Source organism: Perognathus longimembris, chromosome 13 (assembly GCF_023159225.1).
Source record: "Perognathus longimembris pacificus isolate PPM17 chromosome 13, ASM2315922v1, whole genome shotgun sequence".
Classification (NCBI taxonomy): Eukaryota; Metazoa; Chordata; class Mammalia; order Rodentia; family Heteromyidae; genus Perognathus; species Perognathus longimembris.
In genome coordinates, this window is record NC_063173.1 from 13,665,996 (window position 1) to 13,681,400 (window position 15,405).

The window sequence follows — 15,405 nt, forward strand, 5'->3', positions numbered from 1 at the left end:
AAACAAGAGTAGCCCTGATCAAATGCTAACTGAAATCAAATGGCCTCACCACTGTTATTTTGTAGCAATTTAAAATCCCCTTCTCAAGCCAATATGTTGAATTGAAACCCATGTGCTCAATATCATTATCCACAAAGTTAAATGTTCATTATTTACCCCCATGGATTTGCAATAAGGATAAAAGTAGAAATTACTACTAGGCAATTCCTAGGTGGATGGCAGAGTACGTATTTAATAATTAGAAACTAAATATCATTTGGGGTATAATTATTACTATGGTGAATTGTCGTTGCAGAAATTATATGATATTTCATTTTCACCCATTTATTAAGTTACTCATTTCTTATAGATTTAATCTATATATTTCTTCAGACACATTAAAGATTTTTATCTCTGTGTGGTCAATTTTTAGCAATATAGTGAGTATACTTTTTACTTTTCCATAATTTTATATGATTTAAAGTGTTTGTCTAAAATTAATATAGTTTTGCTAATACCCTCTTGAATAATTAGCATAAGGTATGATATTTTATTTGACTTTAATCTTACGTATTTTTATATTCAGTTTCTCTCATTTACATATAGTTAATTAGCACTAGTAATTATTTTAAAATATTTTTAGTAATTTCAATTAAGAGTCATATAGAGGGGCTGAATTTGCTCAGATACATAATATGTATGTTGTAAATATCACAAATAAATTTCTTTGCATAATTACCTTATTCCAACAAAAATTTCAAACAGCAGAAAGTTTAAATATATTTATACCATATCTTTCTATAAAATAAATTATAATAATTTATATTTAGACTTAAAAATATTATCATTATTTGTGTTGAAAAGGTTTTATTTATTTTACTGGGTGCCAGTGGCTCACACCAGTAATCTCAGCTTTCTGGGTGATTGAGATTGTTGGGATAGTGGTTCCAGAGCAGCCTTTACAGGAAAATACCTGAAGACTCCTTTTCAGTGAGAAAGGATGCAGCCAAGTAAGCTCATTGTCTTGTTGGCCCAACTTAGGTGTATCTTCTCAGGCGCATGCTTGGGTAGGAAAAGAAGCCCAATCTCCAATAGGACAAGCAAACTTACTAGGTCTGTGAGAGAGCTTCTGTCTTGCAAGCATAAGTATTGACATTCCAAAACAGAATTACCTCAAGAGTGAAAATATTTGAGGCAAAAAGATCTGTGTTTGACTGGAAATAGAGAAAATCTATTACTTCTTTTAGAATGCACCTCTTGTTCATGTTTTAACAATTCTGTGTGTGTGCGTGCATGTGTGTGAGACAGTTGTAGGGCTTGAAATCACAGCCTGGGTGCTGGCCCTGAGCTTTTGTGCTGGAGGCTCATGCTCTACTATTTAACTCATATCTCTGTGTCTGACCTTTTTGGTAGTTAATTGGAGATAAGCACTATGCAGACTTTCCCGCCCAGATTGGCTTTGAACTGCAATCCTCACATCTCATGCTCCTGAGTAGCGAGGATTACAGGCATGAGCCACTGGAACTGGCTAACACTAATATTTCTTTTAAAAAACAAACAACAACAACAAAAAAATAACACAGAGTTGGCACAACCTCCAATCCCGAGGGAAGGTCTGAGCCCCTGGCTCTTCCTCAATAAACAGTGCTCGCCTGTTGAGGATGGAGTCCGGCCTATTCCTTTTCCCTTCTCCTCCATGTTCCTAACAGCTAGGATTACAGGCGAGAGCCACCATCCCACAGCTCCAGGGGTCCCTGAGGCTTTGGGAAGGCAAATAGGTGGATCCCAATAATAATGAGAGGGCGTCCCCAAAGGTCCTAAAGGGTGTCAGGAGGTCAGCTAAGCATGAGAGACTCCAGGAGTCTCTAGGGACACCACAGACAAGAAGGGGGAACTCCAGGAGTCCCCGGGTCTGGGTAAGGGTGCCTCCGGCATGGACTGTGACTGGTTACCTGAAGACTTTTGGATGGTGGGTGGAGTTGGTCAAAGGGAAAGAACCTTCTGCCTGGTTACAGAGAGTCCAGGGACAGGTGAAGGAGAGAGAATAGGGGAGAGATGAGGCCCTCTCTGGGTTTACACAGTGGGCCAATAATACCTCAAGCCGCACTGGGTGTCCACACAAGTAAAGGCCACAGTAAGCTCGGAGGGCTCTGCACTCCAAAAGGAAAAAGGCCTCGGAAAGAGAAGGAGGGTATAGCAGAAAGGCTAGATGAGAAGCTGCAAGGAGGCCCGTGGCCCTTCAGTGGAAGGGACCCAGTTACTCCTGGTGCGTCTCTCCCAGGTCTTCAGCACCATATGTTAGGAAAATGGAGGAGAACGGAAAAGGAATAGGCTGGACCTGATCGTGAACAGGTCTATGAGATTTTGTCTCCAAATTAATCAGAAAAATGCTAGCCTAGAAGGGTGGCTCAAGTGGAAGAGTGCCAGCCGAAGAAATGTGAGACCCTGTTCAAAAGCCAATGCTGCCAAAACATAAAAACTAAAAGAGAAAAAAAAGACAACAGAATTGTCAGAAAGAATGAGACTAGGTTTCTCATACACAATGTGTATCAGTGTACTTAGTTCAATACATTGAAAAAAACTTTATTTTACTGGTATATTTACAAAAGTTACTACCAAGTTACTTACAATTCACATAGATTTGTACTTTATGTGTTTGTGGCTATAGACTACTCACTGAATGTATTCTTTATAATTCTCCCTGCCTTGTTCTGTGTTTGCTGGGCTGGAAGATTTCAGAGAATGTTAAGGCAAAAATGTAATACTACCTAAGATTACACTAAGTAATCTTGAGATTACTTGAGAACAACTTGAGAGTCGTCAGAATAGAGTTGAGACTAACCCAAGCCCACTTTCAAATAATACTGCTTTGCAATAATGCAGGTGTCTGATAATGGATTTCCCTAATTGGCACCTAACATTCATTCTAATACTGTTGTTATTCATTCTCCTATCCAGTGCCATTATCTCCTTGAATCTTATTATTGCTGCTTTGAACAATGAGTTCTGCTTTAAATAAAGACTATGAAAAGCCAAACATATGCTTTTATTGACCGTTTCTGATGATCAGTTATTTTGACATAGATTCAAGTCTTTGATCTATATATTTAAAAATTCTCAGAAACATTTTTGTCTAATATCCATAGAGAGCAAGAAATTTTAGGTATAGCATTACTTGTTTCAAGTAATGATTCAATGATTCAAGTATGATTTTGTGTGCCCTGAGTTTTCATATTTGAGGGGAGCATATTTCTAATTCCATATTGCTTTTTTATGAAAGGATGGGACTGATGATATCTACAATTTTATGTATAGCAACAGAAATTTAAAAATGGTATCTATTTTATTACAAAATTTCCTATGAAATAACTAGGCAGCTTACTGAGAATGTATATAAGATAGAAAATAAAAACAGAAAAACAAAAAAATTGGACAGATGGACAGATAAAACTTTGTTGGACCCAGATTTTAGATTTGAAAGAATAGGGAAGGAAATAGCAAAGAAATTCCTGTCTGTACTTTATGTAAAAATGAAAAGATAGAGAAACATTGTGTCACACCAAAAACCTCTTTAATAAAGCTTATATTCATCGAAAAGTTTTGAGAACAAGATGAAACACCTGTCATTGTACCATAACTCCCCAAGTGAGATTCTGAAGAGGATATACATTTGTGTGTGGCTGTTCTCAGAACTTTTTTTTATTTGGAGAGAAGAGACCCACTACTCGGTCACGAATCTGCTTGGTTTTGATGCCATACACAAGGGGGTTGACTGCGGGAGGCACGAGGAGGTACACACTTGCAACGATTATGTGGACGCTTGGGGGGACGTTCTTGCCAATGCGGTGAGTTAGGAAGCTGAAGAGAGCAGGTGTGTAGGAGACCAAAATAGTGCAGACATGAGCAGCACAGGTGGCCAGGGCTTTGGAGCGCGCGTTCTGAGAAGACAGCCTGAACACCGCTTGGAGGATTTTGACATAGGAAGTGGTTATGAGTCCAAGGTCCAATACCATCACTGAAAGGGCCACGGAGATGCCATACACTCTGTTAATGTGGGTGTTGGCACTGGCTAGCTTCACCACAGCCATGTGCTCACAGTAGGCATGATCAATGATGTATTTCAGACAGTAAGGCAGCCTCTTAATGAGAAATGGACCGGGTAGAACCAACAATGCAGCTCGGGCCACACAAACAAGTCCCATTGTAATCACTACTGACGTTGTCAGGATGAGTGTGTACTGCAGCGGGATGCAAATGGCTACATAGCGATCAAAAGCCATGGTTACTAAGAAGCCTGACTCCATAATGCAAAGCGTGTGGATAAAATACATTTGGACTAGGCAGACATCAAAGTCAATCCAGTGCGCATCCGACCAGAAGATCTGAAGCATCTTGAGGGCTGGGGAACTGGCAAGTCCTATGTCATTCATTGCCAGCATGCAAAGGAAGAAATACATGGGCTGGTGCAAGCTTGGTTCCAGCTTCACAGTAGTAATGATGATGGTGTTCCCGAGTAGAGTCAGTGTCAGGCACAGGCAGACAGGGATGCCAATCCACTTGTGAAACTCCTGCAGCCCAGGAACACCAACCAGGAAGAAAGAGGAAATGTAGTGATGTGTGGCATTGTCTTCCATGTTTAAAAATATTTATGATGATATATACATAATAGTCACCTACTGATGTAAGACAGAATTACAAAGTATTTTCTCTGTGATTCTGCATGGGGAAATCCAGACCCTGAGTAAGTCTCTCTACAGGTCAGAATGTTCTTTAAACCTCTGTAGACACTCAGATAAATCATATCACTCTTTAGATTCTCCAATTCATCATATTCAATATGATTCAATGTACTGATTATAGATTTTATGAGTATGAAAGTTGAATTAGGTTTTACTCCATATCGTTCATTTCTTGGTAGAGGAGCAGTTAGTAAAATAATCCAGTGTTTCTGTCAATGTCAGTGTTTTTCTTCTCAACCTGGTGAGTGAAAACATGGAGACATAAGGGTAAACATACAAAGGAACACAGCAAGAATCAACTGCTATTTTAATATTCATTGTCTTTTTAAATTTTATTGCTGTTCTCAGGCAACATCTATAAATAATTGGATCTCAAAGAAAAGTCTGGGGCTGGGGATATGGCCTAGTGGCAAGAGTGCTTGCCTCATATACATGAGGACCTAGGTTCGATTCCCCAGCACCACATATACAGAAAATGGCCAGAAGTGGTGCTGTGGCTCAAGTGGCAGAGTGCTAGCCTTGAGCAAGAAGAAGCCAGGGACAGTGCTCAGGCCCTGAGTCCAAGACCCAGGACTGGCCAAAAAAAAAAAAAAAAAAGAAAGAAAAGTCTGTTAAAACTACAACATAAAAGCAAATACGTGCCATAATTTTAGACAACCAATACTTGATAATCAGTTATAGTTAAACGTATTTTATGTTGTCAAGCATAATTAAACTCATACAGATTGAAAGAAACAATCTGATTTTAGTGTTTCTTGTAGAATTGGGCATCTGTTTACTGTGTAACACAGAAAAAGCATTCCAAGAGCAAAAGAGGTTGATTTTATAGGCAGAGAATATAGAAGAAAACGGAAAGAAACCAACAAAAAGAACACTGGGCAATTCCATTTTGAAAGGCAAAGGGCAGTTAGGCCTAGCTACTGGGAACACTCAAACCACAGATGACTTAGGCTACTGTGTTGTGTAATGACAGAGATAGAGGAGGCCGCATGATTGCATAAATTAAAACTGATCTGTCTGGGAAACTTACTGTTATTTCTCTCTACTTACTTTTGAAGGTCACAAAACAATTCAGTTTTGGCTTCAGTTTAAGGATATGGAACTGTTTGTTGAATAACACATTATTCGTGGTTACTTTTATTTCTAGGGTTAACAAGGGGTTTCAAAGAAGGGACTGAGTTTAAAAAATAGCAATGACCTCAGTAATTTTTATTCAACAATATTCAATCCTTATTGTCAAAGCAGATTTTTTGTAACTATAAGAATGGAACAATGAAAGTTGTTCAAATTATTTGGGGAAGGGAGGAAGAAAGAAAGGGAGAGTTATAGAAGGGGTGAGAGTATTGTAGAATATCATAATATGTGTGGAAATGTAACAATAAAATCCCCTTTTATATAATAATAAAAGGTGATTTGAAAAGAGGTTATCTCTTTAACTAAATTTGAAGATGGACAATGTCACTCTCTGCTAAAAATGATCATTAGTGGTATTTTTATTTATATATTCTATAAAAGTGTTCAAGTTTATAGAGACAGTCACAATAAATGAAATATTTCCAGTCTTTTTTTCTGAAGAAGATTGTGGCTTCATAGATGGAACCCTGCTGTGGCTTGGTCACTAATCCTTTCTGATGGCACCAAAGATCAAGGCATCTACAATTCAGCTCATTTTATCTCAGCAGCAAGAGTAATTGTAGGTCTCTTCTTCTTCCTCTGTCCACGTTTGTCAACTTTTATAGCTGACCTTTACCATTTCTTCAGAATGTCTTTTGTACCCAGAGCCAAACTATGCAGTATTCACCCTTCATAAAAATATCCTCCCCACTCCCCTCCCCAGCTCTGGTGCTGGCGGCTCACACCTGTAATCCTGGCTACTGAAGAGACTAATTAATATCTAAGGATTACTGTTGGAAGTCAGTTTGAGAACATCCTGAGAAACTCTTATCTCCAGAAAACTGCCAGAAGAGGAAGGTGTAGCTCAAGTGGCAGAACACCAGACTTGATTGAAAAAAAACCAAGTGAGAAAATAAGGCTTGAGTTCAATTATCAGCACCAACACATTAATTAATTGATTAATTGTTCTCAGCATTTAAACCACTAGTCAAAATTTGCACATGATTTGCATATAAACTGCATTATTTATATGCTAGCTTAATCAGTATCCATAAATATTTAAATATCAATGCTTATTTTTCATGTTATTCAAATAATAATTATATGAGAAAAACTATTCTTAGCAATTATGCATTCTGCTCTGAAATTATAGTACTTTGGCATATGATTAGTGAAGTTCTGAGATATTTTCAATAATTAATTGAAAACGTTTCAGAGGATGACCACATATTTCAAAACAATCTCAAAAACTAAACTTTTACAAGAATGTGAAAATGTGAATTATAGAAATTACAGCATATCATATGAAAAATAAAACCCTTGATATAGACAAGTGTAGAGAGCTGCGAACGGCTATGCCCTAAAATGGCGCTGGCCTTCGCCTTCCGCCCTCCTGCCGGCGAGTGCTCTCTGTTGTAAACAACTTCTTAAATGGGCATAGCTTGCTGTCTGGCTCTCTTCCGCGTACCTGGACCTATCGGTGATCGCCACGTGACACACTGGGGTTGGCTAACCAGAGGGTATATAGGGCAAAACGGGAAGCTCCCGGGGGGGAGAGAATATTTTACAAGGTCCTGAATAAACTGCTGAGAGAAGAATCCGGTGTTGTGTCTTCCTTGCTGGCCGAGGTGGACGCGACAGACAAGAATGTAAGACAATCTCTATGAATATTGAGTTTACAAAACATGAAAGGTTCACAAATACCTACAAATTTGTACCCCTTTCAGGTCCTTCAGTGATGGTTTCTTCTTTGGAGACTTGTTATGTCAAGTTTCATGCTTATGTCTCCTTCTGAGAGAATTTAACATATGAGAGGCTGTTTGTAAAAATCAGAACATGATGTCAGCATAAAGGTGTGGTAATAAGAAAACAATTAACCAAACTAGAAACACTGCCAGAGATGATAAATAAGCTTGTTTTTCTTGACAAGTACGTTTACACTTTAAAAAATTTTTCCTTTTCCTTTTCCATAACTAATCAACTTTATGGAAATATTATTATTCATTTATTCTCATCTATACCAAGAAATAATGTATTACACAACTTTATCCTCAGAAGAAAAACTTTAATCCTGGGCAATAAAAGCTGAGATTTTTGGGAATCACTCTGAAATATGCACAGGTCAACATCACTTCCCCTTCCTAGAGGGTCTCCTTTGTCTCCTGCTAACTTTGAGGGGAAATAAAAATACCCAGATGCTTCTATGAATTCATATTTAACAGTATTTTCAACAGACAGACACAGAAGAGTACAAGGTTGCTATGTCCTCTGATTTTCTGTTATCATTCCATCAATTCCTAAATGAAATAAATCCATGATTCCATGTGGCAGTCTGACCATGATTCTGATTCAGGAAGCACAAACCTTTGCCTATAATTTGCCATTTCAGAGTAGGTGACTTCATAGTAGATGACTAGTGTGAAGTAACTATACATTATATACAACCGAGTCATAATCACACACACACACACACACACACACACACACACACGGAGAGAGAGAAAGCGAAAGAGAGAGAGAGAGAGAGAAAGAAAGATTTTCCAAACATTCAACCAGAATTTAGAACATTCTTCCCTTCTCTTCAGCTGATTGTATTTTTTATCTTGAGTGAAAAGCATCCACATAATTATTTAAGTAAGAAATAAAAGAATTGACTTTGCCACCTTCAGCAATTTACTTTAATAGTTTGACATGTAGTTAGTAAATTTGTCAGAATCTATACCTCATTCTTTGTGTACATTTTGTCTCATCCAGCAGACTTAGAGCACCAAAAGGAAAATATAAAATCTTGAAAAACAGATGTGCTGTTTCTGTACATCTTTTCTCATTCCTTAAGAATTGTGTAGATTCGTAACTTTTCAGAAGCTGTGACCCTCCAGATGTTGTTAACAGATAGATACATACATACATACATACATAGACAGACATAAATATTTGGCTAACCTTCACTCACTTCTATTTCTTTTCTGGAGAATCTTCTTCCAAATTAATTTCTTGGATGAGTTACATAAATAGAAATTACACTGAAACAATAATTAGCAATGATAATCCATGAACAACAATATATTTCTTAAAAGAGACAATAAAAGATATGCATTATAGATATAGATAGATACATACATACATACATACATACATACATACATACATAGACCAGCTAAGATTATCAATTCCTTTTCAGGAACAAATATAGTTATAAAAATACAAACTCTATGTCCTTTAAAGATTTAATGTAATTTATAAGTTTATGAAATTTTTCTTACAGTTTACTTAATCTGCTTCTTTTGAATGTTTCCTTTAAATATATGCATTCTAAGTAATAATAAATTATAGCTTGTACAGAATTGAAAAGACTGACACATACTGCAGCTCTGTTTGCTTTATACTGGGCCATATTAATGCTCAGGAGAGCCCTTGGGTTTGGGAGGTTAACGGGTCCCCTAAGAGAAATAAGATTAAAGATAAAAAATAGATGAGTCCAGGACAAACATCAAAGCAAAACGTCCCTTTGCAGAAGGCATGTTAATACTTAAGTTCCCATGAGCTTGCAGGAGGTTGGTGTTTATGTTCTGTGGTTTTCATGGAAAGAACAACATTTTAGAAGACTGTCCCCAAGTGAGATGTCTAAAATATCCACCAGCTGTGTAGTTTTCTAGGAAAATTGCAAGAAGACTAAGAAGAGCAAATCCACTTAGCATGGTCCAGCTATCTGAAAATTAACTTTGCAAACTCTGATCACACAATGATTATTGAATTTTATTCATGTCACAAAATATCAAGGTCATCTGTAAACGAATATGTGCTAAGAATATTTCAGGATCTCAGTTTTGTTATTCTGACTCCCTTGTAACATTTTACTGAGATGCAAGTTTCCTATCCATCCTCTTTGGGAAGTGGATATTATCATGTTGTGTTCTTATAAACATACCATGGGTTCATGCACATTCTCTCTTTCAAGTAATAAATGGAGAGATTCATTTGTATTATGGCTGGACCTGCCCATTGTCTCCCCAGAGATATGTAAGTGAACATATTGATTAACATTTTTCTGATGAAAATGATATTTTACTGTTTTCTTTATTTGTACCATTTGCACTTTTATTAAGAATCTTTCTGAAAGCAGCACAGCACGTTTTTCATGATTCTTTCCAATATATTTTCTTTGCTTGTTTTCAATGTGAGATTTTTCTTCTTGATTTGCAAATATTTCTTGGACAGTTTTACTAAACCAAAAGAAAGACATTGAAATATCCCTTGTGTGCGATGTGTTCTCTTGGCCTCAAATGTCCTCAGGCTTTCAGAACTCCTCAGATTTTATTACAAACCACGAAACTTGGCAGTTTATTTTCATGCTGTGAGTTCCATGTAAATATTTTCTCATATTTCCATTATGATTATCATCTTCACACCTTCTACTAACGTAATATGTTTAAAGTTTATTGAAATTAGATTAATGGTCAATACATAGATAAATACAGATAGTTAGATCTAAAGTGATACAAGGATAGATAGATCTACAGATAAGTGTATGTATGTAACTGCATTAGGGAATTACCAAATCAGGGTAACATTACATCACCTCTCCTACTTATTTTTAAGGAAGATTTTAAAATCTATTCTTAGCTATTATAATACACATGATTTTAGTAATTACAGCATCTTGCAAGAGAATATATCTTTGGATCTTACTCTTCCTTACCAAAACTATGTTCTTTTTCAAGTGTGTCCACATGTTCTCTTTTCCCTGTCTCCCATAGTGATAATCTGGCTTACTGATTTTTTGAGTTCAATATTCAAGATCCCAAATATCAATGAAACCATAAGGTTCTCTTTTCTGGCTCTAATTTCTTTCTTTATGTGAATATCCTTTAAGTTTATCTTCATCAGAAATGGCAGGATTTACACAGATATACATACAATATTTGTTAATTAATTGATAGTTAATAGTGATAGTGCATACTTAGTTTTTAAAGCTTAGTGAGATTCTAATAAGCACATTCAGTTTAGCCTTTTTGATTTCTTTTGTTCTTTTCATCATTTTATATTTATTTGGGAAATTGATCTACATTTATGATAACTATCTATGAAACCATTCTTATGAATTCTCTTCGATACTTGCCTTCTGATTTTATTGTGATTGATTTCATTCTTTCTGGCTGTCTTATTTCTGTCCTTCATGATTTTCTCTAATATTATGTGTTTTTTTAATCCCCTCCTAATGTAGTGGGAATTTTCACAGATTTAGATTTGTAGGGTTCCCATAGGGCTTACAAAAATAAGTTTTAATTATATAGTGGTATTTTAAAATGGTAACAATTTCTCATGATTATAAAAACAGAGACTAAAAATGAGAGAAAGTATGCTATCAAGCCAGCTGTACATTGAACTCCATTCCACCACATTCTGAATGCCACCGCAGTCTGAATTCTTCTATATTTCTAACCACTTACCACATCAATATAGTTGAAATTTTAATTGGTTTTGTTTTAGTGTTTGTACAAAACACATACATGACTCATGTATAATGCTTATGCTTCCAATATTAGAGCTTGATGAATTTGTTTGCACGATTAATCATATCACCAAATATATGTCTACTTGTACTTTCTTCTTACTCAAAAACATCTGTGTTTCGCTTTGAAAAATTTCATTTAGCCGGGCTGGCAATATGGCTTAGTGGCAAGAGTGCTTGCCTCCTATACATGAAGCCCTGGGTTTGATTCCTCAGCACCACATATATAGGCCAGAGGTGGTGCTGTGGCTCAAGTGGTAGAGTGATACTCTTGAGGGAGAGGAAGGCAGGGACAGTGCTCAGGCCCTGAGTTCAAGCTCCAGGACTGGCCAAAAAAAAAAAAATTCCTTCAGGATAGTCATGTAGAAATAAATTTTTTCAGCTTTTGCTTGTTCTATTTCAGGAGATTGTGGAAGCTTCAGTGAAGAATGAGTTTGTGTACATTTTCCTGTTCATGGGTTGGAGGAATCAGCATTAAAACTCAACACTCATCATGATAAAATAGTTTCAATACCCTCCAATTTGTGAGTAGTACTCTTTGGTATATGTGAAAAACCTTTCTGAATTGTACTTACCTGCCTCGCTCTCAGACCTTAGGGACAAAATGCCCTGATTTCACCAGATATAAGTGGCTTACACCAGAATACATTATATTTCATCATTCTTCATGCTTTGGGATGGTAAATTCCACTAAACAATTTTATAATTTCAAGCTGTTTTCTTGCTGAAACAATGATATATAATCATGTCATGATATTTGCTTATTAGGAACAAGTCCCAAATACCACTTACATTTTACCAAAAAAAAAAGTGCCCATTAACAAGGGGAACAATTAGTGAAAATATCTAAAGGCAGAAGTTAGAAAAATAAAGAAAAAAAAAGGAAGATAGATTGATCTAGTTTTTTATAAGACAAATTAGAAAATTTAAAGAACAGACAATGAAATAAACAAATACATTCTCACCAGTAGTTTAAATAAAAGTAAAGCATAAATAGAGTATCATTCTCTAACATTAAATATCATTTATACAAATCTTAAAGGCACAGACCAATCGATTTGAACCCAAAATGGTTCCTACTGCCTTTGACTCATGATTTCCCATGCAAGAGGCAACAGAAATATGCTGTATTTAAATGCTTTAGGATTCACAGGTAATTTTTTTATTTGGGAAGAAGAGACGCACTATTCGGGCCCGAATCTGTTTTGTTTTGACACCATAGACGAGTGGGTTGAAGGTGGGGGGCAAGAGGAGGTACACACTTGCAAAGATTATGTGGAAACTAGGAGGAACATTCTTGCCAATACGGTGAGTTAGGAAGGTGAACAGTGCAGGTGTATAGAGAACAAGAATAGCACAGACGTGGGCAGCACAGGTGCCCAGGGCTTTGGAGCGCGCCTTCTGAGAAGACAGCCGGAAGACCGCTTGGAGGATTTTGACATAGGAAGTGGCTATGAGTACTAGGTCCAATATTGTCACTGAGAGGGCCACTGAGATGCCATACGCTCTGTTAATGTGGGTGTTGGCACTGGCTAGCTTCACCACAGCCATGTGCTCACAGTAGGCATGATCGATGATGTATTTCAGACAGTAAGGCAGCCTCTTAATGAGAAGAGGACATGGCAAAACCATCAGTACACCTCGGGCCACACAAACAAGTCCCATCTTAATGACCACTGACGTTGTCAGGATGACTGTGTACTGCAGTGGGATGCAAATGGCTACATAGCGATCAAAAGCCATGGCAACCAAGAGGCCTGACTCGATAATGCAAAGCGTGTGGATAAAATACATTTGGACTAGGCAGGCATCAAAGTCAATCCAGTGCGCATCAAACCAGAAGATCCCTAGCATCTTGAGGGCTGGGGAAGTGGCAACTCCCATGTCATTCACTGCCAGCATGCAAAGGAAGAAATACATGGGCTGGTGCAGGCTTGGTTCCAGCTTAACTGTTGTGATGATTATGCTGTTGCCCAGCAAGGTCAGACCCAGGAGCAGGCAGACAGGGATGCCAATCCAGCTGTGAAACTCCTGCAGCCCAGGAACACCAACCAGGAAGAAAGAGGAAATGTAATGATTTGTGACATTGTCTGCCATGTTAAAACCTGGGATGGTGCATATTTAGTATGAGGGAGCCAAGATCATTTCCTAAGGAAGTAAGATAGAATTGCAAAATTATTTCCCCATGGTTCTGCAAGGGAGAAGCTAGACCCAATTTCATCCACTCCTGCAGGTTTTCTCTGTAAACCTTCAAGAAAACAAAATTCACTCTAGATTCCCCACATCTTCAACTTCTAATAAGATTAAATTTATTTGCTAAAGACTTTTTCTGTGAATTAAAGCTTGTTCAGTTCTATTTCCAATTTTTAATTTCTTATTAGAAGAATATTTAATAAATAATATCTCTCTATAAAGCCACTTTTTCAATGAAAGATTTCAGATGAAATATGAAGACAAAAACATGAACATACACATGAACACAGCAAAAATCAACAGTTATTTTCATATATAGCCTCATTTTGAATTTTACTCTTATTCTTAGGCAACATCACTAAATAATTAGAACTCAAACTAAAATGTCTTAAAATTAAAACATAAAAATAAAGATGCCAGAATTTGAGAAAAAGAATGCTTTTTTATAAGTCAGTATTATAGTGTTTTATATACATATGTCATATTTTCAAAATAAATTGTAAAATTATAAAAATTAAAAGAACTTACTTAGGTTTAGTTTGCATTCTAGAATTAGTGAGCCTTTAATGTATAATAGAAAGTAAGCATTTGTATGAAGAATATGTGATTTTATTGGTATACAAGGTCTGAAGAAGGCAAAATCAATCTAACAAAAAGCACACAGTTGAATGATGTTTTGTTTCAAAGATGAGGACAAGAGGGGAAAAATTAGGTAGTAACGGATTCCTCCGCACTACAGCTTTGTATGAGGGGCAAGAACATTACATGGCCCTGACAATTAAAAATTACCGACCTAAAAAATTTGGCTGATATTTTTCTCATCTTCCCAATGGAAGGTCAGAAAATAATCTAGCTTAGGCATCTGTTTGTTGTCATGAAAATTACCATAAGTAATTAAGTATTGGCATTTTTGTCTTCAGCCACATTTTTTAGCTATCTTTTATAATTTATTTTATAATTTCATGTCTACCCAAACCAAGTGTTTTCTATACATGTTTCCTAATTGATCCAAGTAATATGATTTCTGGTCCATAATAACATTGATATGAAAATTTCATTAGGGTTTGTAAAATTTTAAATGTTAATGCTTCCATTACTTAATATCTAAATAATAACATATGGGAAAGAGCAAATCACAATTATGATGATTTCATTCACACGCTATCTGGGCATATGTTCAGTGTTATATATGACATGTAATATATTACATATGTAACATAAATGATGATATATATGATGCTATTAATATACACACTCATACATATGCATATATAATATATATATACATATATGTGCATTTGGTGCTGGTTCTGGGGCTTGAACTCAGGGTCTGGACACTATCCTTGACCTTTTGTGCTCAAGGTTAGCACACTACTACTTGAGCCACAGTCCCACTTCAGAGCTTTTGGTTATTAAATGGAGTGAACAGTATCAAGGACTTTCCTGTCCAGGCTGGATCTCAGTCTCCTGAGTAGCTAGGACAACAGGTGTGAGCCACCAGCTCCTGGCTGTCCATGGTATTTATAATTTTGGAATTCAGAATTTTTCAGAGACTTGTCAAATATTTCAAAACCAATTCAGAACATTAAATTTCACCAAGATGCAAAAATTTGAGGGTTGCAGAAACTACCAAAATACAGACTTGGTAGAGATAAAAATTTAAGGCAATATCTATAAAAATGTTCATCTTTAAATATGAAAGATTTTCAAATGCTGACAGACCTGAAGACATTTCAGATCCTTAAGTGACTGTTGAGTCTGCAGTGATTTGTGATGTCAAGCGCCATGCTCATGTCTGCTTCTGAGAGAATGTGACATATGAGAGTCTGTAAAGAAATACCCGGATGTAATGTCAACATAGTGGTGTGC

The 15,405-nt window shown here is 36.5% G+C and overlaps 2 protein-coding genes across 2 annotated transcripts; both read right to left on the bottom strand.

The window, feature by feature from the left end:
- Positions 1 to 3,665: 3,665 nt before the first annotated feature.
- LOC125362199 (putative olfactory receptor 52P1) lies at positions 3,666 to 4,613 on the bottom strand. Its single transcript, XM_048360908.1, has one exon. The coding sequence runs from the start codon at positions 4,611 to 4,613 to the stop codon at positions 3,666 to 3,668; it is 948 nt and encodes a 315-aa protein (XP_048216865.1).
- Positions 4,614 to 12,483: 7,870 nt separating this feature from the next.
- Positions 12,484 to 13,440, bottom strand: LOC125362385 (putative olfactory receptor 52P1). The gene has a single exon (XM_048361239.1). It carries the CDS (start codon positions 13,438 to 13,440, stop codon positions 12,484 to 12,486), a length of 957 nt encoding a protein of 318 aa, XP_048217196.1.
- Between the last annotated feature and the right edge of the window lie 1,965 nt (positions 13,441 to 15,405).